We start from the raw sequence: 25,907 nt of genomic DNA, 5'->3' as shown, positions 1-25,907 counted from the left end.
TGAAATAAGCCACTCACAAAAAAAGTGTATGATTCCACTTAGATGAGATATCATCTAAAGCAGTCAAACTTACAGAAATAAAGTAGACTTTTGGTTGCCAGGGGCTAGGAAGAAAGGAAACAGGGAATTGTGGTTCAGTGGGTACAGAGTTTCAATTTTGCAAAATCAAAAAGTTCTAGAGATCTGTTACACAACAATGAGAATGCAGTTAACATGACTATTACATTAGTATAACATTATATAACATAGATACTATAACATGTAACCTATATACATGTATATAACAATACTAATGTATTACATGTGGTATAACATTACTACATACCTAACAAAAAATGGTTAAGACAGTGATTTTGTTTTAACAATTAAAAAATACTTAAACAGGGGTGCCTGGGTGGCTCAGTCAGTTGAGAGTCTGACTCTTGTTTTCAGCTCGGGTCATGATCTCTTGAGTTCATGAATTCAAACCCTACATCCGGCTCTGTGCTAACAGTGTGGAGCCTGCTTGGGATTCATTCTCTCTCTCTCTCTCTCTCTCTCTCTCTCTCTCTCTCTCTCTCTCTCTCTCCCACTTGCCCACTTGTTCTCTCTCTCTTTCTTCCTCTCTCTTAAAAATAAATTTAAAAAAGAGAGAAATACTTAGAGATTTTTGTACATTGAATTAAAGAGGGTGGGGGAAAAGCAGACCCTGAAAATGCCACAATAAATCAAAGGGTTTATCATAACACAGGATTAAGAGCACCAGGCTGGGCTGTAGTGGGTCTGGATTCTGACTCCAGCATGCATAAACTGGGTAACGTTGTCAAATTACGTAACTCTCCGAGACTCAGTTTCCTCATGTGTAAAATGGGATAATACCAACATTATCTTCACAGTTGTTAAGCAGCTTAAATTAATACACATCAATACAGGTTTAGGAACTTGCCTGCCATAGTAAGTATTTAATAAAGGTTAGAGGTTATTCTTAGAACACCAACAGCTCAAGAGAATACAGACTGTAGTATTAGATAGGCCGTTCCAAGAATAAATGTATTCTATATATAATGAAAGTATAGAAGAATGCTAAATCCATCAACATCATTTCTGAAATGTAACTCATTGACTTTCAGTGATCCAAATGCAGCCTGATAAATTAAAAATTTAGAGGAAATGTTAAAGTGAGAAGAAACCACTATTTTCAGTATCTTATAAATATAAGTATATAGATATTTTCTATTTCAAAAGTTTTCAGGAAAAAAAAGTGTAGGGAAGGTAAAACTACCTTTTACCCTTGTAAGTTCTGTGACTGGGCCTAAGAATTGAATGGACATAAGACAGATTAGCAGGAGAAAGGCATACAAATGTAATAATTTAATGTGTACATGGGAATCTTCAGAAGGAAAATGAAGACCCAAGGAAGGCTTTAGGCCCCAAACTTACATACCTTTTTACACAAAGAACGATACATTGTGGGGGTGTGACAAGATACGATAAATTGAGCTAGGGGCAATAAATTTTGGGACAGGGCACCTGGATGGCTCAGTTGCTTAAGCATCCGACTGGTTCACATCATGACCTCACCGTTCTGAGTTCGAGCCAGGCGTGGGGCTCTGTGCTGGCAGCTTCGAACCTGGAGCCTGCATCAGATTCTGTGTCTTCCTCTCTCTCTGCTCTGCCCCTCCCCCACTAGCACTCTGCCTCTCTCTGTCTGTCAAAAATAAATGAATGTTAAAAAAAATGTTGGGAGAGTGACTAGTAAATATATGGGGAAACTAATGGAAAATTAGGGTTATTTTAGTAGGGTTTTTTTGTTGTTGTTTGTTTTGTTTTGTGCAAGTCCATTTCACCGGCAACTCCCAGTCTCTGCTAAGAATGTTGTTTTCTTTCTTACGCAGGGAGGGCACCTTTCTCATGGGAAAACCTTGTGTCCCACTCTCAGGTAGAAAGTGGGAAGGCAGAGAGCTTTCCACATTTGCTGTTTCTTTCTCAAGTGTTTTCAGCTCAAAAGAAGCCATGTGCCAAAGTGGCAAATGTTTGGAGTGGCATGGTCTGAAACCCTTCAGAAGAAACAGTGATACACTTGCAAATAACAGATCATTATCGAGCTCTGTTATTTAATGAATTTAAGCAGTTTGTTACAGATGAAAGGATAGCCAGATTAATAGAAGCTCCTCCTCACCCAAACAGCATCCCTACCACTTCCATCTCCTTTCCAAACAGGAACTAGAAAATGCAAGAACTTAACGGTCTGTAAAAGTAACAATTCCAATCAGTAGGGAAAGGAAGGACAAGTCACTGAACGTTTCTGGGGCAAGAGGCTCATATTTGAGAATGAAAAACTAGACTTCTGTATCTCTTTACAGACTAAAACTTCAGCTAGATCAAAGACTTTAGTGTAGAAGTATGAAACCACAGGACACTTAGAAGGAAATGTAGGTATGTTTTCATCTGATTTAGGGGTGAAGTTTTTCTTTCTGAGTATAAAAGCAGAATTATAGACTGACCTATTTAACCACATAAAAGTAACTCTGGAAAGAACACTAGATACAAAATTTCTGTATTGTAGCTGGACAATTTGGATCTGTAGTTACACTTCAAGAAATCCATCCTAATAAAATAGCAAATATTTGTGTCAAAGGATGTTAGCTGACATGTTACCCATAATAGTAAAACTTTCCAAATACCCTAAATATTCTATCATTAGGGGAATATTTAAATTGTGGACTCCCTGTTCTACACCCATTCTGGGCAAATCAAGAAGTGGTAATCAAAGCATATTTAGAAATGTAACTATCAGTATTAAAATAGGTTAAAAGAAAGTCAAAAATGGTTGCTCTAGACAAGAATTACAAGTTAGATAACAAGAATTAATGTAAATTAGAGACTTTTTTATAATATGCTTTTAAATACTAGATGACTTAACCAATATACATGTGTTAATTTCATACAAAAATATAGGAATAATAGAATCCTATTATTTATAAAATTTTAATTTAAAAAATAATCAGAATTTATAGATTACCAAAGTGTTCATTGTGGTTTTTCACTGGTAAAAATTATGGTGAAATTATAAGTGATTTTATTTTATTCTTAGCACTTTCCTGTATCCCTGAATTTTCAACAGAGAATATAAAATTCTTTTGTCATCTGAAAAAAATAATTAAAATAAGCTAATATTACTACAAAGAAATAGAACAGTGTTTTACTGTGAATAATATGAATTTGATTATTTTACATGTAACCTGGTATGTTTCCATTTCCCCTTATCCAAGAATAACTATTTCAGGCACTATAACTTTTTTCTTGACTTTTGCTTACTCAAATAGAATATGGTGGGCTTCCAAATAATGTTAACAATCAGCTAATTATGTGCTATTAGTCTAGATGTCCATTCTGGTAGATGGAAAACCTTTTGGATTATTGCTCTCTCAACCGAGTATAAAATAATTTTTTTTTCATTGAGACAATGGGCTTAACATTACGTTAGTTTCAGGTGTAAAATATGATTTGCTATATTCATATATTGTGAAATGATCACATCAGTCTATTCAACATTCATTACAATGCACAGTTATAATTTTTTTTCTTATGAGAACTTTCAAAGTCTACCCTTAGCAACTTTCAAATATACAATACAGTAATATTAACTATAATCACCATGCTGCACATTACATCCCTCAGGACATTTTTATTCCATAGCTGGAAGTTTGTACCTTTTAACCACCTTTACCATTTTACCTACTCCCCAGCCCTGCCTCTGGCAAACATCAATCTCTTCTCTGAGTTTGATTTTGTTGTGTTTTGTTTGATTTCACATATTGGTGAGATCATACGGTATTTGTCTTTCTCTGATTTATTTCACTTAGCATAATGCCCTCAAGATACATCTAAGTTGTCACAAATGGCAAGATTTTCTTCTTTCGTGACTGAATAATCATTGGAATGTATGTATACAAATATAACACATTTTCTCTATCCGTTTATCCATTGATGAACCCTTGGGTTATTTCCATGTCTTGGCTATTGTAAATAATGCTGCAGTGAGCATGGGGGTGCAGATACCTTATCCAGTTAGTATTTTCATTTTCTTATGCTAATACTTGGAAGTGGAATTGTTGAATCATATGTTCTGTATTTAATTTTAAATTTTATTGAAATATACTTGACATACAATATTAGTGTCAGGTGTACAAAATGGTGATTTGACAGTTGTACACATTATGCAATGCTCAGCATGATAAGTGTAGTTGTGATTTGTCATCATACAAAGTTACCACACTATTATTGCTGTACTTTTTATCCTTGTGACGTATTTTTTCTTCCTTGTGACTTTTCTTTTATTTAAATTTTAGTTAGTTAATATATAGTGCAATATTTTTTCAGGAGTGAAATTCAGTGATTCATCCCTTACATACGACACCCAGTGCTCATCAGAACAAGTGCTCTCCTTGGGGCATCTGGGTGGCTCAGTCAGTTAAGCATCTAGTTCTTGATATCAGCTCAGGTTGTGATCTCTCAGTCGTGAGATCGAGCCCCACATTGGGTTCTGTGTTCAGCATGAAGCCTGCTTAGGATTTTCTCTCCCTCTCTCTCTCTCTCTCTCTCTCTCTCTCTCTCTCTCTCTCTTTCTCTCTCTGCCCCTCCCCCACTTGTGCTTTTTCTCAAAATAAATATTAAAGAAAAAAAGAACAAGTGCCCTCCTTAGTACCTATCACCCATCTAGCCCATCTCCCACCCACCTCCCTCCGTCAACCCTCAGTTTGTTCACTATCCTTAAGAGTCTTTTGTGGTTTCTTTCCCTCTGTTCTTTTTCCTCCCCTATCCATATGCTTATCTGTTTTGTTTATTAAATTCCACATATGAGCGGCGTCTGGGTAGCTCAGTTGGCTAAGTGTCCAGCTTCATTTAGCTCAGCTCATGATCTCTCAGTTCATGAGTTTGAGCCCCTTGTGGAGTTCTGCATGGACAGTGTGGGGCCTGCTTGAGATTCTCTGCTCCTCCCCCACCTGCACGCTCTCTCAAAATAAATAAACTTTAAAAAAATCCACATATGAGTGAAATCATATGGTATTTGTCTTTCTATGATTGACTTATTTTGCTTAGCAGAATACATTCTAGCTTCATCCATATCATGGTAAATGCAAGATTTCATGTTTTCAATGGATGAGTAATATTCCATTGTGTATGTATACCACATCTTCTTTATCCATTCATCATTTGATGAGCATTTGGGCTCTCCATATTTTGGCTATTGTTGATAATGCTGCTATAAACATTGGGATACACGCACTCCTTTGAATCTGTATTTTTGCATCCTTTGGATAAATACCTTATAGTGCAATTGCTGGATGGTAAGGTAGTTCTATTTTTAGGTACTTGAGGAACCTCTATACTGTTCTCCAGAGTGGCTGCACCCAGTTTTCATTCCCACCAACAGTGCAAGAGGGTTTCTCTTTCTCCACATCCTTACCAACACCTGCTGTTTCTTGTGTTGTTAATTTTAGCTGTTTTGACAGGTGTGAGGTGGTGTCTCATTGTGGTTTTGATGATGAGTGATATTGCGCACCTTTTCATGTGTCTGTTAGCCAACTGAATTTCTTCTTTGGACAATTTTCTATTTATGTCTTCTGCCCATTTCTTCACTGGGTTATTTGTTTTTTGGGTGTTGAGTTTGATAAATTCTTCCTAGATTTTGGATACTACCCCCTTATCGAATATGTTGTTTGCAAACATCTCCCATTCCATAGGCTGACTTTTAATTTTGTTGATTGTTTCCTTCACTGTGCAGGAGCTTTTTATCTTGATGAAATGTCAATAGGTCATGTTTGCTTTTGTTTCCATTCCCTTCAGCAACGTATCTGGTAAGAAGTTGCTCCGGCCAAGGTCAAAGAGGTTGCTGCCTATGTTCTCCTCTAGGATTTTGGTGGTTTCCTGTCTCACATTTAGGTGAGAAGTCTTTCATCCATTTTGAATTTATTTTTGTGTATGAAAGTGGTCCAGTTTCATTCTTCTGCCTGTTGCTGTCCAGTTCTCTCAACACCATTTGTTGAGGAGACTGTCTTTTTTTTCCATTGGATATTCTTTCTTGCTTTGTTGAAGATGAGCTGGCCATATAGTTGTGGGTCCATTTCTTGGTTTTCTATTCTGTTCCATTGATCTATGTGTCTGTTTTTGTGCCAGTAGCATACTGTCTTGGTTATAGCTTTGTAATACAGCTTGAAGTCCAGAATTGTGATGCTTCCAGTTTTGTTTTTCTTTTTCAGGATAGTTTTGGCTATTTGGGGTCTTTTGTGCTTCCATAAAAGTTTTAGGTTTGTTTGTTCTAGCGCTGTAAAAATTGCTGGCAGTATTTTGTTAGGGACTGCATTAAACGTGTAGATTGCTTTGAGTAGAATAGACACTTTAACAATGTTTGCTCTTCCAATCTGTGAACATGGAATGCTTTTCTATTTCTTTTAAATTTTTTTTTTTTAGTGTTTATTTATTTTTGAGACAGAGAGAGACAAAGCATGAACAGGGGAGGGTCAGAGAGAGGGAGACACAGAATCTGAAACAGGCTCCAGGCTCTGAGCTGTCAGCACAGAGCCCAACGCGGGGCTCAAACTCACGGACCGCGAGATCATGACCTGGGCCGAAGTTGGCCACTTAACCAACTGAGCCACCCAGGCGCCCCGCTTTTCTATTTCTTTGTGTCCTCTTCAATTTCTTGCATAAGCATTTCATAGTTTTCAGAGTACAGATCTTTTACCTCTTTGGTTATGTTTATTCCTAGGTAACTTATTGTTTTTGATGCAATGGCAAATGGGATTGATTCCTTGATTTCTTTTTCTCCTGCTTTGTTATTGGTGTATAGAAATGCAACAGATTTCTGCATGTTAATTTTATATCTTACAACTTTACTGAATTCATGTATTAGTTCTAGCAGTTTGTGGAGACTTTTGGGTTTTCTATAGAGTATCATGTGTCTGTGAAGAGTAAAAGTTTGACTTCTTCCTTGCCAATTTGGAGGCCTTTTATTTCTTTTGTTGTCTATTGCTGAGGCTAGGACTTCCAGTATTATGTTGAACAACAGTGGTAAGAGTGGACATCCTGGTCCTGTTCCTGACCTTAGGGAGGAAGCTCTCAGTTTTTCCCCGTTGAGGATGATATTAGTTGTGGGTCATTAATATATGGCCTTCATGGTGTTAAGGTATTTTCCTTCTACACATATCTTCTTGAGGGTTCTTCTTCTTTTTTTTTTTTTATCAAAAAAGAATGTTGTATTTTGTCAAATGTTTTTTCTGCATCTATTGGCAGGATCATGTGGTTCTTACCCTTTTATTAATGTGGTGTGTCATGTTGGTTGATTTGTGGATATTGAACCAGCCCTGCAGCCCAGGAATAAACTCCACTTGATCATGGTGAATAATTCTTTCAACATATTGTTGGATTTCATTTACGAGCATCTTGTTGAGAATTCCGCATGCACGTTCATCAGGGAATTTGGTCTGCAATTCTCCTTTTTAGTGTGGGGTCTTTGTCTGGTTTCAGAATCAAGGTAATCCAGGCCTCAGAATGAGCTTGGAAGTTTTCCTTCCATTTCTAGTTTTTGGAACAGTTTGTGAAGAATAGGTATTAACTCTTCCTTAAATGTCTGGTAGAATTCCCCTAGGAAGCCATCTGGCCCAGGTCTCTTGTTTGTTGGAAGATTTTTGATTACTGATTTAATTTCTCTGCTGGCTATACATCTGTTGAGATTTTCTATTTCTTCCTATTTCAGTTTTGTTAGTTTGTCCATTTCTTCCAAATTGCCCTGTTGGTTGGCATATAATTTTTCATAGTATTCTCTTGTAATTGTTTGTATTTCTGCAGTGTTAGTTGTGATCTCTCCTCTTTAACTCACGAGTTTATCAATTTTGGTCCTTTCTCTTTTCTTTTTGATAAGTCTGGCTAGGGGCCTATCAATTTTGTTAATTCATGCAAATAATCAGCTCTTCGTTTTATCGATTTATCCTACTGGATTTTTTGTTTTGTTTTTATGTCATCTATTTCTGCTTTAATCTTATTTCTCTTTTTCTGCTGGCTTTGGGCTTTATTTTCTGTTCCTTTTCTAGCTCCATTTGGTGTAAGGTTAGGTTGTGTATTGGGAACCTTTCTTGCATCTTTAAATAGGCCTGAATTGCATTATACTTCCCTCTTAAGACTGCCTTTGCTGCAAATGGTTTGGATTGTCATGTTTTCATTTTCATTGACTTCCATGTATTTTTTAATTTCTTCTTTAATTTACTGGGTAACCTTTCATTCTTTAGTAGGATGATCTTTAATTTCCATGCATTTGAGGGCTTTCCAAATTTTTTCTTGTGGTTGATTTCAAGTTTCATAGCATTGTGATCTGAAAATATGCATGGTATGATCTTGATCTTTTTATACTTGTTGAGGGCTGACTTGTAACCCAGTATGTATGTGATCTATTCTGGAGAATATTCCATGTGTACTTGAGAAGAATGTGTATTCTGTTGCTTTAGGATTTAGGATGAAATTTTCTGAATATAGCTGTTAAGTCCATCTGGTCCAGTGTGTCATTCAAAGCCATTGTTTTCTTGTTGGTTTTCTGCTTAGAGGATCTGTCCATTGTTGTAAGTGGGGTGCTAAAGTTCCCAACTACTATTGCATTTTTATCATTCAATTTCTTTATATTTGCTATTAATTGATTTATATATTTTGGTGTTCAAGTTGGGGGTATAGATATTTACAATTGTTGGATCTTGATGGATACACCCCTTAATTATGATATAATGCCCTTCTTTACCTCTTGTTACGGTCTTTGTTTTAAAATCGACTTGTCTGGTTTATGTATGGCTACTCTGGCTTTCATTTGACATCTATTAACATGATAGAGGGTTTTCCATCCCCTCATTTTCAATCTGCAGGTGTCTTTAGGTCTAAAATGTAGGTAGCATATAGATGGATCTTGTTTTGTGGGTTTTTAAAAATACATTCTGATACCCTATGTCTTTTGATTGGTGTATTTAGTCCATTTACATGCATAGTGATTATCGAAACGATATGAATTTAGTGCCATTGTGTTACCTGTAGAGTTGGTGTTTCTGATGATGTTCTTTGGTCCTCTCAAGTCTTTTCTTGCTTTGTTGCTTTGGTCTTTTTTTCCCCCTCCACTCAGAATCCCCCTTAAAATTTCTTGCAGGGCTGGTTTAGTCGTCATGAACTCCTTTTTGTTTGTCTGGAAAACTTTTTATCTTTCATTCTATTAGAATGATAGCCTTGATGGCTAAGGAATTCTTGGCTGCATATTTTTCCCATTCAGCACGTTGAATATGTCCTGCCACTCCCTTCTGGCCTGCCAAGTTTCCATGGACAGGTCTGCTGCTAACCTTATATGTCTACCTTTGTAGGTTAAGCATATTTTGTCCCTAGCTGCTTTCAGAATTCTCTCTTTATCTTTGTATTTTGCAAGTTTCACTTTGATATGTCACGGTGTTGACCTGTTTTTGCTGATTTTGAGGGGAGTTTTCTGTGCCTCTTGGACTTGAATGCCTGTTCCCTACCCATATTATAGTAGTTCTCAGCTATAATTAGTTCAAATAAACCTTCTGCCCCCTGTTCCTGCTCTTCTTCTGAGACTCCTATGATACCAATATTGCTTCACTTTATGGAATCACTAATTTCCCTTGCTCTACCCTTGTAATCTAATAGTTTTCTTTCCCTCTTCTTTTCAACTTTATTACTTTCCATAATTGTGTCCTCTATATCACCTCTTTTTTCCTCTGCTTCTTTAGTCCTTGTTTTGACTATATCCACTCAGTTTTGCATCTCAGTTATAGGCTAACTAGTTTTTATTTCAGCCTGACTAGTTTTGGGGCCTTTTATCTCTGCAGCAAGTGTGTCTCTTATGTCTGCTATGCTTTTTTCAAGCCCAGCTAGTAGCCTTAGGACCATTATTCTAAATTCTTGTTTGGATATATTGCATATATCTGTTTTGAGCAAATCCTTAGCTGTGATTTCTTCTTGACCTTTCTTATGGGAAGAATTCCTCCATCCTGTGATTTTGGCTAAGTTTCTGTCTTTTGCATGTTTTGAAATCTTGTTGTGTTTCCTGCAACTGAGAGTACTACTATATTAAAAAGGGATCATACACTGCCAAGGGCCCAGCACTTCAGGAAGTGTCTCTGGTGTGTGCTGCGTGCACTCTGCTGTTGTGTTTTGGCTGCTCTTTCTCACTGGTCAGTCCTCTGCAGAGCTCCTCCTTGCTTGCAGTGGGGAGTTTTTGGAACTTTAACTAGGTATGCTTTGATTTGTTTGTTGAAAGAAGCCTAGAAAAAAAAAGGAAAAAAACCTGACCAAAAAAAAAAAAAAAAAAAGAAAACAACAACAAAACAAGAAGGCAATCAAAAAACTCTAAGTCTGATTCCAAGGAAAAAGAAAAAAAAGGAAAGAAAAAGAAGCCTGATTCCCCCTTTCCACCCCCCAGTCCAAAAGAGAGAGAGAGAGAGAGAGAGAGAGAGAGAGAGAGTGAGAGAGAGAGAGAGAGAGAGAGAAGAAAATGAAAAAAACAAGCAAAATCTATACGCCTGGTTTCCAAAGGAAAAGGAAGAAGAAACTAAGTCTGTTCCTATTTCCACCAGAACTGCAGGTGACACTTTGAAGCACTTTATGATCAGTACATTTTGTCCATGTGGGGTGCTGTGCTCATCTTCTGGAGGAGGGGCCCACTGGGCTGGCTCAGAGTCAGTTCTGCCTCAGTAAATGAGCAGTTGCCAGGCACAGGGTGGAAGAGTTTGGTGTAAGTGCGTCCCACCTCCTCTGGGGGCCACTGTGTTGCTCTCTCAAGTCCCACCGTGTTGATGTTAAGGGAGAAATAGTGCCACCTCACTGTCTCATCCCTGGACAGGGGATCTCACAACCCTGCTGTTCAGTAAGCTCTCACAGAATGATGGGGACAGTCAGCATGCCCTGCAGCACAGCTCTCCTGCATTTTATCTTTAGTGTGTGGCTGGGTTTCAAAACTCGAAATCTTAAAGCACCCAGCACCACAGACCTACCCCCTCCTCCAAAGTAGAGGCTCTCCATGCTGTGTCTGGTGTCCTTTGTCCCAGAAAAACAGTCCTACACCTGTGCAGCACATGGAATCTATAATGTGGTACCACAAAAAGTAGCAACCAGGTTATCTGCCCTCTGTGCACCATGATGAAAGGTATTTTGCTGGTGCCTGCAGGGTCTTTTGTCCTTGGAGAGGACAAATGTACTGCAGGAAGGGGAATATTCTCTCTCAGTGTGACCCTGAGATTCCTACACCATGCTATGCACCCTGTGGCCAGTGCCCTCCTTCTCTCCAAGGGTGTGTACCATAGATTCTCTCCAGAGAAAGTCACGCACTTCCAAAACCTCAGAGTTTGAGCTCCACACACTGTTTGCAAAAAACCTGTGGCACTCAATACCTCTTGCTTCCCAGTTCGTGGTCCAGAGAGGTTTTTCTCTCATGTGAACTTGGTGCCACACTCTCTCAACCCCACTCTCTTTCTCTCCCTTTTGTCTCTCTATTGAAAGCGTTCCTTCCCCCCTCCATGGCACCACCTTTTTTTCTTTCCCCCAATTCACTTAATGCAACTTGCCACACTGTCTTCCTCCAACAGTGGAGATCCTTCTGTCAGTCTTCATACCAATTTCCTGGGTGTTCCAAGTGATCCGACCTCAATACCAGCTGTGTTTGAGGGACAAGGGAAGCCCAGGGTCTCCTTACTTCTGCACCATCTTAACTCCTGCCCCCAATTTGTGACTTCTTTAAAACTGGAAATTTGTGCCTCCTTATCCCTTTCACCTATTTCACCCATCCTTAGTCCCTGTCCCCTTTGACAGCCACCAATTTGTTCTCTGTATATGTGAGTCTATTTCTGTTTGTTTGGTTCTGTTTTTTTTTTTTTTTAATTCCACATATAAGTTAAATCATATGGTATATGTCTTTCTCTGACTTATTTCACTTAGTATCTTGCCCTCTAGGTCCATCCATGTTGCACGAATGGCAAGACTTCATTCTTTCTCATAGCTGAATAATATTCTATCATGTTTATATACCACACCATCTTTATCCATTCATCTATGGATGGACACCATGATTGCTTCCACATCTTGTCTATTGTAAATAATGCTGCAATAAACATAGAGGTGCCTATATATTTTTGAACTAGTGTTTTCATTTCTGTTGGGTTAATACCTAGCAGTGGAATTACTGTATCTTTTTTGTTAATAAATGGACTCATATCACATTTATTATTCTTGCTTTTTAATTTTTAAAAAATGTTTTATTTAAAGAGAGAGAGCAGAAGCAGGGGAGGGGCGGAGAGATAAGGTTGAAGAGAGAGAAGGCAGAGAGAGACATCTGAAGCAGGCTCCAGACTCTGAGCTGTCAGCAGAGAGCCCGACGTGGGGCTTAAACCCATGAACCTTGAGATCATGACCTGAGCCAAAGTCAGGTGCTTAACTGACTGAGCCACTCATGTGCCCCTACTGTATCTATTTTTAAGGAACCTCCATGCTGTTTTCCATAGAGGCTGTATCAATTTACATTCTGACCAACAGTTACACAAGGGTTCCCTTTTCTCCACACCCTTGCTATTTGTCATTCTGACTAGTGTGAGGTGGTATCATATTGTGGTTTTGATTTATATTTCCTGATTATTAGTGACGTTGAGTACCTTTTCATGTAGGTGTTAGCCACCTGTATGTCTTTGGAAAAATGTCTATTCAGATACTCTGCCCATTTTTTTATTGGATTGTTTGTGATTTTGTTGTTTGCTATTGTCTGTGCTCTTCATATACTTTGGATATTAATCCCTTATCAGATACGTAATTTGCAAATATTTTCTCCCATTTAATAGTTTTTGTTGGTGGTTTCCTTGCTGTGCACAAGCTTTTCAGAGTGAGGTTGATTAGATTCAAATTTGTAATCTATTTTAAATTGAGTTTTGTGAGTAGTGTAAGATGGGCTCCAATGTCATTCTTTTGCATGTGGCTGTCCAGTTTTTCTAATACCATATATTGAAGAGACTGCCCTTTCCTCATTGTATATTTTTGGCTCCTTTGTTGTGATTTAATTGACCATATATCCATGGATTTATGGCTGGGTTTTCTGTTCTGTTGATCTATGTGTCTCTTGTTATGCCAATACCTTAATATTTGATTATGTAGTTTTATAATACAATTTGAAATTGGGAAGCATGATGCCCCCCAGCTTTGCTCTTCTTACTCAAGATTGCTCTGGCTATTAATTTCTTCTGTGGTTCCATATAAATTTTAGTATTGCTTCCTCTATTTCTGTGAAAAATGCCATTGGAATTCTGTTAAGGATTGCATTTTTTAAAATATTTTTAAATGTTTATTTATTTATTTTCAGAAAGAGAGAGAAGGCATGAAAGGGGGTTAGGCAGAGAGAGAGGGAGAGAGAGAGAATCTCAAGTAGACCCCACGCTGTCAGCGCAGAGCCTAATGTGGGCCTCAAATTCACAAACGATGAAATCATGACCTGAGCTGAAATCAAGTCGGATGCTCAACTGACTGAGCCACCCAGGCACCCACAAGGATTGCATTAAATATGCACATTACTTGTGGTAGTATAAACATTTTAAAAGTATTTGTTCTCCCAACCTATGAGCATGGAATATCTTTCCATTTGTTTGTGTCATCTTTAACTTCACTCATCAGTGTTTTATAGTTTTCAGAGTACAGGTGTTTCTTCTCCTTGGTTAGGTTTCTTCTTAGGTATTTTATTTTTGGTGCAATTGTAATCGAGATTGTTTCCTTAATTTCTCTTTCTGCTACTTTATTATTAGTGTACAGAAATGCAACAGATTTCTGTATGTTGATTTTGTGTCCTGTGACTTGACTGAATTCATTTATCTGTTCTACTAGTTTCTTAATGGAATCTTTAGGATTCTTTCTATACAGTATCATATTATCTGCAAATAGTTGACAGTTGTACTTTTTCCTTATCAATTTGGATGACTTTTATTCCTTTATCTTGTGTGATTGCTGTGACTAGGACTTCCAGTACTATGTTGAATAAAAATGGTGAGAAGTGGACATCATTGTCTTGTTCTCATTCTTAAGGGAAAAAGTTCTCAGTTCTTCAATATTATTATGTTAGCTATAGGTTTTTCACATATGGCTTTTATCATGTTGAGATATGTTCCCTCTAAACCTTTGTCTGAGGATTTTATCATAGATGGATGTTGCACTTTGTCAAATGCTTTTTTTGCATCTATTAAAATGATATGGTTTTTATTCTTTCTCTTATTGATGTGATGTATCACGTTGAATTATTTGCGAATATTGAATCACATTTTCATTCCAGGAATAAATCCTACCTTATCATGGTAAATGATTTTTTAAAATGTATTATTGGATTTGTTTTGCTAACATTTTGTTGAAGATTTTTTTTAAGTTTTTTATTTATTTTGAGAGAGTGAGAGAGAGGGAGAGAAAGCAGACGTGTGAGCATGACTGGGGGAAGAGAGAAGTCCAAGCACTCTATGTGCTGAAAGCCTGATGTGCAACTCACACCCACGAACTGTGAGATCATGACCCTAGCCAAAATCAAGAATCAGTCACTTAACCAACTGAGCCACCCAGGCACCGCTCTGTTGAAGATTTTTACATTTGTTTATCAGAGACATTGGCCTGGAGTCCACGTTTGCTTGCTTTCTTCCTTTATTGTAGTGTCTTTATCTGGCTTTTAATGCTGGCCTCATAGAATGAATTTGGAGACTTTCCTTCCTCTTCTATGTTTTGGAATAGTTGGAGAAGAATAGGTATTAACTCTTCTTTAAATGTTTGGTAGAATTCACTTGTGAAGCCATCTGGTTCTGAACTTTTGTTTAATGGGAGTTTTTTGATTACGGGTTAAATTTCTTTGCTGGTAATTGGTCTGTTCAAATTTTCTGTTTCTTCCTGATTTGGTTTCTTGAGCTATGTTTCTAGGAATTTACCTATTTCTTAGGTTATCCTTCTTTTTTGGCATGCAATTTTTATAATATTCTCTTATAATCCTTTGTATTTCTGTGGTATATTTTTTTCATTTCTGATTTTGTTTATTAGAGTCTCTCTCTGTCTCTCTCGTTCTCTCTCTCTCTCTCTTTGATGAGTCTGGCTAATTTTGTTGATCTTTTCAAATAACCAGCTCCTGGTATCATTGATCTGTTCTATTTGTTTCTACTTTATTTCTGCTCTACCCTTTATTTCCTTTCTTCTACTGGTTTGGGGTTTTGTTTGGTCTTTTTCTAGCTCCATTAGGTGTAAGGTTAGGTTAAGATTTTTCTTGCATCTTGAGGCAGGCCTGTATTGCTATAAAATCTTCTCTTAGAACAGCTGTTGTTGCATTCCAAAGATTCTGGATCATTATGTTTTCATTTGCAGTTGTCTCCATGTATTTTTTTATTTCCACTTTGATTTCTTGGTTTACCCACTTATTGTTTAGTAACAAGTTATTTAACTGCATACATTTGAGTTCTTTCCAGATATTTTCTGTGGTTAATTTCTAGTTTCATAGCATTGTGGCTGCTATGAAAAAATGCATAGTATGATTTCTATCTTTTTGAATTTGTTGTGACTTGTTTTGTGGCCTGCTATGTGATCTCCCAGGAGAAATTTCCATGTTCGCTTGAAAAGAATGTGTATTGTGGATGTTCTGGATATATTTGTTAGATGCATCTGGCCTGATATGTCATTCAAAGCCACTGTTTCCTTGTTGATTTTGTTTGGTTGATTTATCCATTGATGTAAATGGGGTGCCCAAGTCCTCTACTATTATTGTATTAGTATCAGTTACTTCCCTTAGGCTTATGTATTTATGTATGTAAATACGTAATGTATATATTTGTGTATATATATATTATGTATTTTGGCTTAGGCTTATGTATTTATGTATGTAAATACATAATGTATATATTTGTGTGTATATATATTGCTCTATGTATTTTGGTACTTCCATGTTGGGTGCATAAAAACTTACAATTATTATATCTTCTTGTTGCACTGTTTCCTTTATTGTTAGGTAGTGTCCTTCTTTGTCACTAGTCTTTGCTTTAAAGTCTATTTTGTTCAGCATAAATATTGCTACCCCACCTTTGTTTTCACTTCTATATGCATGATAAACGTGTCCTTATTCCTCTCCTTTATTCTGTATGTGTCTTTAGGTCTGAAATGAGTCTCTTGGAGGCATCAGATAGATGGGTTTTGCTTTTTTTTTAAACCATTCTGTAATCCACTGTTTTTTGATTAATGTATTCAGTGCATTTACATTCAAAGTAATTATTATAGGTATGTACTTCTTGCCATTTGGTACTTGTTTTATGGTTATTTTTGTAGTTCTTTATTCTCTTGCTCTCTGTTGTGGTTTTTTGGTTTTCTTTAGTGATTTGCTTGGGTTCCCTTCTCATTATTTTTTGCATATCTATTACCTGCTTTAGATTTGTGGTTGCCATTTGGTTTATATATATCTTATGCATATAACAGTCTATATTAAGTTGATGGCTGTTTAAGTTTGAACCCATTCTAAAAGCATTCTAAATTTTTACCACCTCCTGCCATGTTTTATGTACATGATGCCATACTTTACATCATTCTATTTTGGGAACCTTGTGACTAATTTTTATTTATTGTTTAAAAAATTTTCCTTTTATTTAAATTTAAATTTTGGTTAGTTAACATAGAGTGCAATATTGGTTTTGGGAGTAGAATTCAGTGATTCATCATTTACCTACAACACCCAGTGCTTATCATAACAAGTGCTCTCCTTAGTACCCATCACCCATCTAGCCCATCTCCCACCCACCTCCCTCCATCAACCCTCAGTTTGTGCTCTGTTGTTAAGAGTCTCTTGTGGTTTGTTTCCCTCTCTTCTCATCCTACTCCCTTCCCATATGCTCATCTGTTTTATTTCTTAAATTCCACATATGAGTGAAATCATATGGTATTTGTGTTTCTATGATTTTTTTTTGCTTAGCATAATACATTCTAGCTCCATCCATGCCATGGCAAATGCAAGATTTCATTCTTTTTGATGGCTGAGTAATATTCCATTCTATGTATATATCATATTTTCTTTATTCATCAGTCAACGGATATTTGGGCTCTCCGTAGTTTGGCTATTGTTGATAATGCTGCTATAAACATTGGGGTACATGTACCCCTTTGAATCTGTATTTTTGTATCCTTTGGGTAAATACCTAATAGTGTGATTGCTGGATAGTAGAGTAGTTCTATTTTTAGTTTCTTGAGGAACCTCTATACTGTTCTCCAGAGTGGCTGCACCAGTTTGCATTCCCACCAACAGTGCAAGAGTTTTCTCCACATCCTTGCCAACCTGTTGTTTCTTATGTTGTTAATTTTAGCTGTTTTGACGGGTGTGAGGTGGTGTCTCATTGTGGTTTCAATTTGTATTTCCCTGATGATGAGTGATGTTCAGTATCTTTTCATCCTTGACTGACTTTTATAGCTGGATTTAATTTTACTGCTTTGGTCCTTCCTACAGTTCTTCCTCTTGCTGGTGGTCTTTCCTTTCCACTCAAAGAGTCCCCTTGAACATTTCTTCTAAGCCTGGTTTAGTGTGATGAATTCCTTCAACTTTTGTTTGGGACACTATTGATCTCTCCTCTATTCTGAATGGTACACTTCCTGGATAGAGTATTCTTGATTGGCAGAATTCTTTTTCTTTCAGCATTTTGAATACATTGTGCCGTTCCCTTCTGGCCTGCAAAGTTTCTGGTGAAAAATCTGGTGACAGTCTTATGTCTTATTGGGGTTTCCTCGTATGTAAAAAGTTGTTTTTCTTACTGCTTTTAAGATTCTCCCGTTTAACTTTTCACATTTGCATTATAATTCTGTTTGTTGTTGTTAAGGAGAACACAAATAATTTAAGGATCTGTATTCAGACCACAAAAAAGGGAAAGAGAAAAAAGAGCAGAAAACAGAAAATAGAGGTAATAACAATTACCATGTGATTTATGTGGTAAATAACAGATTATCATGTTCAACCATGCAATTTTCCTTTGCTAGTCCAGCAATGCAAGTCTTACCATGAAGCTCACCGATGCCCTTGCATTCCAGGATGTAGTTGCATGCTTGCAGGGAGTTAGAGTTCCTGCCAGATGTCTGACTCTGAGAGGAGTTACTATGGCTAGAATCACTTTTACTCTAAGATGACAGAACTTCATATCCCAGTGCTTAACTTTTTTTTTTTTTCCCAAGATGATCTTTCCATTTCTCAGCAATATAACTTTTCACCAAGACTAATCTTGGAGCATCACTCACCATAATAAGCCATAATGATTTACTGCCTGTTAATAGCAATGAGGACATAGGTAGCCAGAAATTGGTGTGAAGGTCAATGGTGTGCTTGCAATGATTACTAGAGAAGTCTTTAAAATCTTCTTCACCTCAACTACTGTAGTCACACCACGGCGTTTGGTCTTTATCTCTTAACTTTAGCCTGCATGACATAGTTATAATTGTTTTGAAACTAGATGTTCTGTGTAGCCTAATAGGTTTACATTTTCAGCATCCACTGCTTGCCCCTCTACAGTTTCCATTACTAGGATCCATAGGAAAATTCACTCCGTCCACAGCGATGATGGCCTTATGAAAGATGCACACACCCTGGTCATAAATGGCAGCTCCTTGTAGGCTTGGCTCCCAGACCACAGGTGGCAGTACTTGCTGAAGATGGGCTTGCAGCCCTCTGGACCTACCTGCACGTAAACTTGCAGAACGTAATGTGCTCTTGTTGGAAGTAATGGTGCAGATAGATGCATACGTGGCACAGGAAGAGAAGATCAAGGCTCTGAGGAGTGCCTAGCAGATCTTCAAACTGCTCATTGGCCAGGATGGCATTAGTCTGGTACTGTGATGCAAGTAGTTGGACATCTTGGTCACGCTCTAGGGCAGGGGCTTGCACAGAGGGATGGAGACAGGCTCATAAGCTGCAGGCCGGCCTCAGGGATCCACAGCAGGCAGAGCACAGTTGGGGCCAGCAGCCCAGCTGAGCCCACAGTAGCATCCATCCTGGGCCAAGGCAGACTATGATTGTGGCAGGATGGGGCAGGATGCAACAGTGTCAAGGACTCTCAGAGGCCTGCTTCACTGTCTCCTCTCCTGCACTGTAGGTTTGGTCTGTCCGTGAGAGGAGGTGAATTCAGGATCTTCTTATATTTTGAGCTGGAGTAAATGAGATGTTTTAAGAGTTCTATTAAGTTATGTCTCCATAATCTAGGTTTCTCATTTTAGCATTGTCTTTTGAAAAAAACCAAAAACCAAAAGCAAAAAAACACCATAATGTATTTACTCCCAAGGTAAATGGGACTGATTTCCTCCTGGACAGGAATAAATATGGAAAACACTACCTAAATGTGAGCTTAAGAACCAGCACTGCCTAAGAAAATACATCCTAAGCCAGAGACACACAGCTGGACAAGAACTTAAGACAACTCTTTATGGATCCCTAACCACACACTTGAGCAACAGACAGGGTCTTCCAAAGCAACTAATGGCTGGGTATTAAACAAAAAAGGTGACCAATGTTAAAAACACATCACACAACTTGCTACTCCTCACTACCCTCTCATTCCCCCAAAAAACAATAAAAAATAAGACTCCACACTCAAGATAGCTAAACCTACAATTCTCAGAAATCATCAACTATTATAAATTACAAGTTTTCCATTGCCGTTTCTGCATATGTCTCTGTTCTTTCCATTGGCCCTAGACCATTAGGCAGCTGGCTGTTTTTGACATCATTTCCCTTTCAAGGGTGCCTTTAAATCCAGGTTTGGTCATGTAACTAAAACCTGGCCAATCTGTATACTCCAGCCTGGTGGCCACAGGAAAATCTATGTGAACCAAGTTGATCCAAAGGCCCAAGCAATGGACATTTTTGTGTGAATTACTAGGAAATAGAGAAGCTCTCTTTCCATTGAAATTGCAAGGTAGAAGAACAATATGTGCTGGGAACGTCTGAGTGTCTTATGGGGAAGAAGGTGGTTACAGCAGTTAGCATATCTTCATAAACATGCACAAATATATACAGAGAGTAATGTAGTTCAATCTATCTCTCTGCCCAGTGGTTTGAGAAGAGTGGATTTTCTTGTCTGTATTTCCATTTTATTTTTTAATTTGAAAAAGAGAGAGAGAGAAAACACAAGCAGGGGAGAGGGGCAAAGGGAGAGCTAGAGGAGAATCCCAAGAAGGCTTCATGCTCAGCGCAGAGCCCGACATGGGGCTCGATCCCGCAACTATGGAATCATGACCTAAGCCAAAATCAAGAGTCAGATGTTCAACTAACTGAGCCACCCAAGACACCCCTATGTTTCCACTTTAGAAAGTAGTTAAGGATATACCTTTTTTGGAAGAGGTCTAAATATTAAGTTTAAAAAACTTCAAACTAGTAATTATTACAAAATATATTTAATTTCACTCTTTTCATTACCACAAAATTTTTAAAATACTAATATACAGACAAGAGCAAGTGAACTGGAAAAGAGGTAAAAATTGTATAAAAGACGAAGCTAAGCATAGGAATGTAGGAGCAGTGACACATATACACACTCAAATGAATTCAGAAAGCATATTCCATCCATGTTAAAGTCTAAAGTCACCTTTTACTGGAGCCACATCTGGAAAGCTCCTTAAACCAAAGTTCTTACATGGGAAGCATCTTCCCAGACTTCTCTTAAAAAGCATTTCTCATAAAACAGCCCACACCAGAGACACAGTCCTAATCTAAACACAAGTCATAAATGCCTCCCCTAGGCCCCATAGAACTTGGAAAAATTAATGAAAACTATGCACTATAGAAATGGAAAAGTGACACCTAGTGGCCACATGGCAGTTTTCCACTATGGCTTCCCTGCCTTGCCGGTAACTGCTTGGCAAATCTGAATTTCCAATTCCTGAGCCAAACAATGACCTACCTGAGTGGTAGATATCTCTTTAGAGCAGGATCTGAAACGACACTACTAAACATGGTCCAATAACTAGGTAGTGGTTATTTCATTTACTGTGCCCAGACTCTACAGAAATTCCTCAAAAAATATGACTAATAAATATAGACTTTCCCATTAAGAAACTGTAATGAAATACCTTAATCCCACTTACTTACCAAAAGCCTCTATGCTCTATTTTTCTTTCAATTTTTCAACATATTTCCAAATTTAGTGGCTACAATAGAGTGTCAACATACACCCCAAGTTTGATTTCAGGCTATCATCATCTAATAAAATATCTGATAGCATCTTCAGGTTCACTAGTTTCAAAAAAGTTTTAAATTTGACACATAGAGGTTCAGTTATTTGACTGTACTAAATCAAGGATCAATAAACAATTGTTCCTTAAGCCATAGCAGTTAGAGGTAAATATTATAGTTATGGTATAACCTTTGGTCTACTTCAATAATACCCATCTAATAAAATGTTTTAGAGCAGCACTGTCCAATAGAAATATAATGTATGCCATACGTGTAATTTAAAATTTTCTAGTAGCTACATTAAAAAAGTAAAAAGTAAAAAGTAAAATGTTGCTGTTTTATATAATTCAGTATATCCAAAATACTTGTCTAAGTGATCAGTATAAAACTGGTTTTTAAAATGTATTTTTTATATTTTTTTTTGGGGGGGGGAGCCCATGCAGGGGAGGGGTAGAGAGGGGAAAAAGAGGATCCCAAGCAGGCTCCATGCTGTCAGCGTAGAGCCCTACATGGGGCTCGAACTCACGAACTATAAGGTGATGACCTGAGCAAAAATTAAGAGTCAGATGCTTAACTGACTGAGTCACCCAGGTGCCCCTTTATATATTATTTTTAAATTTGATTTTTAGGAAGCTCTACGCCCAACATGGGGCTTGAACCCAATCCCAAGATCAAGAGTCACATGCTCCACTGGCTGAGCCAGCCAGGCATTCCATTATAAAATTGTTAACGTGATATTTTGCATTCCCTTTTTTATACTAAGTGTATGAAATCTGGTGCTATCTCAATTTGCATTAGTGACATTTCCAGTGCTCAACAGCCACACATGGCCTGTGTCTATCATACTGGACTGCACAGTTCTAGAGTCTGACCCTAATACTCAAGTCCTGTAGATTAGAATCACAGAATCAGAACTGGAAGTAAACCTAGAGGTCAAGCCTCTTGTACAGACAAGGAGCCTGAGGTACAGAGTATTTAAATGGCTTATGTGAGGTCACACAGCTTAATTTAGGCTGAGTAGGCTCTTCAGCTTCTAGGCTCTTGTCCCACTCCACTCCATTATTGTAGGTAATTCTTAGACTTAGAAAAAAAATTACTCTTTTTATGATTTCATTCAATGTACAGATGTTTGAAATTGCAGGAAATGCAGGAAATTAATGAATAGGAGAAAAATTAGTTATAGGGCAAACCATAAAAATATCACTCCTAACAACAATTCAACATAAATGCAACACACTTTGGAGAAAACACTAATCTCGGGAGAGCTACAGCTATCATACGCTGCATGGACTGGATTCTGGATCCAGGACAAGATCTACAGAAAAATACTAGAGTGCATTATTAAAGGATCAAAGCATTTAATTGGCTATCTGTCCAGTGTTCTATGGAATAACCCTTCCTCTTGCAAAGAGGAAAAACTGTTACTATGCCAGGCAGCAATGGCCTGCTTCTAGAAATTCTGCCTCCCAGATCCTTGCATCATAAAGCCCCTCCACTTTCAAGGACATCCAGCACAGTGACCCATCTTGCTACCACTGGCTGAGTTCAACTCTAGAGGCCACGCCCAACCTGCAATGGTTTAGCCCCACAAAAATGTTATGTTGGTAAGGCCTCTGACTTATTCCTGCTTCTTCAGATGGAACCGTCATGCTTAGGCTGTTGCAAACCAAGGTCCTTCATCTCATAGGGTTTCTTTGGCTTATTCTAAACCTGAGTGTGTCTCAAGTTCCAGAACCAGGAGTGGGGCTGATCTTCTAATATTGCTGGAACACTGTAAGTGCTGCAGGACACGGTGATACACCGTTGCCCACATGGCCACTGCAGCTGTCCTGCTTGAAGGGAACATGTGCTTTTGGCCTATTGCCTGTTGGTATGTTTGCCATTAACATGTCTGACAAAAGTTCTAACTTATTACGTACAGCCTAAAGAAATATGCAGAGTCAAAATAATGCTTTGTTTTGGTGAGAGGCTCTGAGGGAGATCTGTTGGAAGGTAGAGCACCACCTAGAGGAAGAAAACGGCATTGGATCCCCTACTGAGCCTCAGGCTTCTCCATTAGTTTCCTAGCCTATCTTACTTTCCATTCGTGGGGCACCAAAAAAAAAATATACATGGAAACACACTGGGTAAACTAGAAAGGGCAATTAAAACATAATGTATAATGAAATTATGATCTTCAAAAAGGTAGATATACATGTATTATCTTAAATATTCTTCTTGTACTCAGTTTAAGCCACCTCCCAGTTACTAGTTAAAAAATGATCTCCAAATTTGTAATTATAGCTAGAAAATTGGTTTTTACATTCTTTCTCATTGCCTCATAGTTTCAAAATTATACTTAGCCTTTACATAACTACCTTTGGCTACAGGCAACAGTAAACATAATTGCCTAATCTAGAAGGCCACAGCTATTTCCTGGGTCAGTCAATTCATCATTTAACCAGCGAAACCAGTGCTTCCCCAAATGTGTATAAAGAAACTGGTTTATACACATTAAACATTTCAAAAATACGAATTTAATTGTGACTTTACACAAGACATTTATCCTGCCTGGGCTTGTTTTTTTCCTCCATGGCTAATCCTTCACTAAGCACCTTTACTGCATCAAAAACTGGTTTTAGATATAATGAAAATCTTGATTGGTTATGTTAACAGTAATTCTTACATGCAAAGGTTAATTACCAAGAACTAGGACTAAGGTCTTCTGTAAGCAAAGTTGAAACTCTCCCAGCTTTTCTTTTCTTTTTTTTCTCCTGAGTTTTAAATAAATCATCTCACTTAAAGTCTATCTCAAGTGCTTCACTAAGCATAAATACCCTGTATCCAAGTCTACAACGACTGAATACTGTATTCATTACAATTATGAGCACCGATTATATCATTTCTTACATGTTCAAGTACTCGGTTTTCTTAAAATATTTAAGCCCTATTCTCAACTAAGGAAATACACAGGAAATGGTGATGTTCCAATTTACATAAATCTGCTATTATAAATCAATTATAAATGAATCTTAGACACAATATATTAAATTCCCCAAACTTAAAAATTGCATCAGAAAATAAAAACAAAACCAAAACAAGGTGTATGTGATATTCTTGGTTAGAAATATTTTAGCAAAAATACAGCAACTAGTGGGTTTTAAGCCATTTCACTGAGCCAAGGGGTCTGTAGGAAACGCTGAGCCATTCTTTGTGAAGGGAAACCTCACATTTCCCCCATACTGCTGTGAAAGGTGCAAATCTATAAAAATTGGTAGACCATTAATAGGAATAAAAGATAAGAACAGTATCAATACAGAGCAGAAGATTGTACAGTTTTTTTTTTTTGTAAATGAAATGCTTTATCACATTCCTAATTTTTAGAGTTAGAAAATCAAACGCTAGAGTGTCCAGTGGATATTACTGATGTCCCCAGGGTCTCCCAGGCCCCCTTCTGCTTCAAAGTAATTCATGAAGGCAGCCATGGCTGTGTCGTCATTGTCACACAGGGCATCAAAATCCAGCTGGGCACCTTGGCCTATCAAATTAAAATACAGACTCATGTGAGTACATTTGGAGGTTAAAAGATGAGTATCGTTAAAAATGGCAAAGCAAGCAAAAAAAGAGATATAAATCAAGAAACAGAGTCTTAATTATAGAGAACAAATTAATGGTTACCTGAGGGGAAGTAGGCAAGGGGACTGGTGAGATAGGTGATGGGGATTAAGGAGGGCACTTGCCATCATGAGCACAGGGTGATGTATGGAAGTGCTGAATCACTATATTGTACACCTGAAACTAATGTAACACTGTATGTTAACTAACTTGAATTAAAAACTTGAAGAAAACTAAAAAGAAAGGCAAGAACACTATACAATGTAATTTTGAAGGCAAAACCTCTGTCTTAAATTGCAGAAGGCTGATATATTTTTAAATGGGTCACCTCTTTTTATAACAAGGTGCTGTCACAGAAATTGCACATAACTCACTTGATACACATAAGTGAGCTAGTCTATGAATTTTCTAAGAGAAAATGACAGTGGTAAAAGACAGTTGGAAGCTAGGGGCCAGAATTCATGCATGTGTATGTATAGAGCCTGGAAGGATAGATTTAACTTTAATCTGATGCCTTGTGAAAATGCCAAGGAAAAAATGCCTTGTATTTGTTTAATCTGAATGAGAAGATGGATACAAAAGCATCCTCTTCCAAAAATCTGAAAATGTTATAAAAGGGAAAATGCCCAGATTTTTATTGAAAAAGGAAATAAGAAACCATAGAAATGAGTTATAAGTTAGATAGAAGGAAAAGGTTCTAGAGATTATAGGTTAACACACAGCTACAGATTAGCCAAAGTTTTCTAGAAATTTTTCAAAGTACAATGCAATTTGAGATGATGAATATGTGGCTCTGCATGAAGCTGATCTTCGTTTTCTTTCAACCTCTTTGATTCTCTTTAACATACGTTTCTAGTAGATCAATGTTAGTTATGTATGGTATAAAACTGTAAACTTGATTTGAGTCTGCATAAACATAGTTAAAATGAATAATTACATCTTAAACACTTTGTGATTGGTATCATTCAAAAGTTCTTTTTCTTGGGAATGGACGTTTTTTCCCTAGATATAAGTACCTTAGTTTTATCTAAATGGCATGTATTAACGATACCCATAACTGATTCAGTTAATAACTGAACTTACAATGACAGGTGCATTAGGTAGCATA

The 25,907-nt window shown here is 37.5% G+C and overlaps 1 protein-coding gene, 1 long non-coding RNA gene and 1 pseudogene across 16 annotated transcripts in view; 1 reads left to right on the top strand and 2 right to left on the bottom strand.

Moving 5' to 3' along the window:
• Positions 1 to 25,907, top strand: part of LOC113593004 (uncharacterized) — a 109,937-nt gene that overhangs the window by 23,653 nt on the left and 60,377 nt on the right. The gene's annotated exons all lie outside the window — the stretch shown is intronic.
• On the bottom strand, positions 16,203 to 21,977 carry LOC113593002 (secreted frizzled-related protein 3-like; annotated as a pseudogene).
• Positions 24,288 to 25,907, bottom strand: part of BMAL2 (basic helix-loop-helix ARNT like 2) — a 120,324-nt gene continuing 118,704 nt past the window's right edge. For all 15 annotated transcript variants that reach the window (XM_027035799.2, XM_027035800.2, XM_027035796.2 and 12 more), the window contains one exon: positions 24,288 to 24,722. In XM_027035799.2, coding sequence (XP_026891600.1) covers positions 24,586 to 24,722 — 137 coding nt within the window. In that variant the 3' untranslated portion in view covers positions 24,288 to 24,585. The remainder of the gene's footprint in view (positions 24,723 to 25,907) is intronic.

The sequence above is a fragment of the Acinonyx jubatus genome, chromosome B4 (assembly GCF_027475565.1).
Source record: "Acinonyx jubatus isolate Ajub_Pintada_27869175 chromosome B4, VMU_Ajub_asm_v1.0, whole genome shotgun sequence".
In the NCBI taxonomy this organism is placed as follows: domain Eukaryota; kingdom Metazoa; phylum Chordata; class Mammalia; order Carnivora; family Felidae; genus Acinonyx; species Acinonyx jubatus.
The sequence above is the reverse complement of the archived record's forward strand: the minus strand, read 5'-3'. Positions and strand labels throughout refer to the sequence as shown.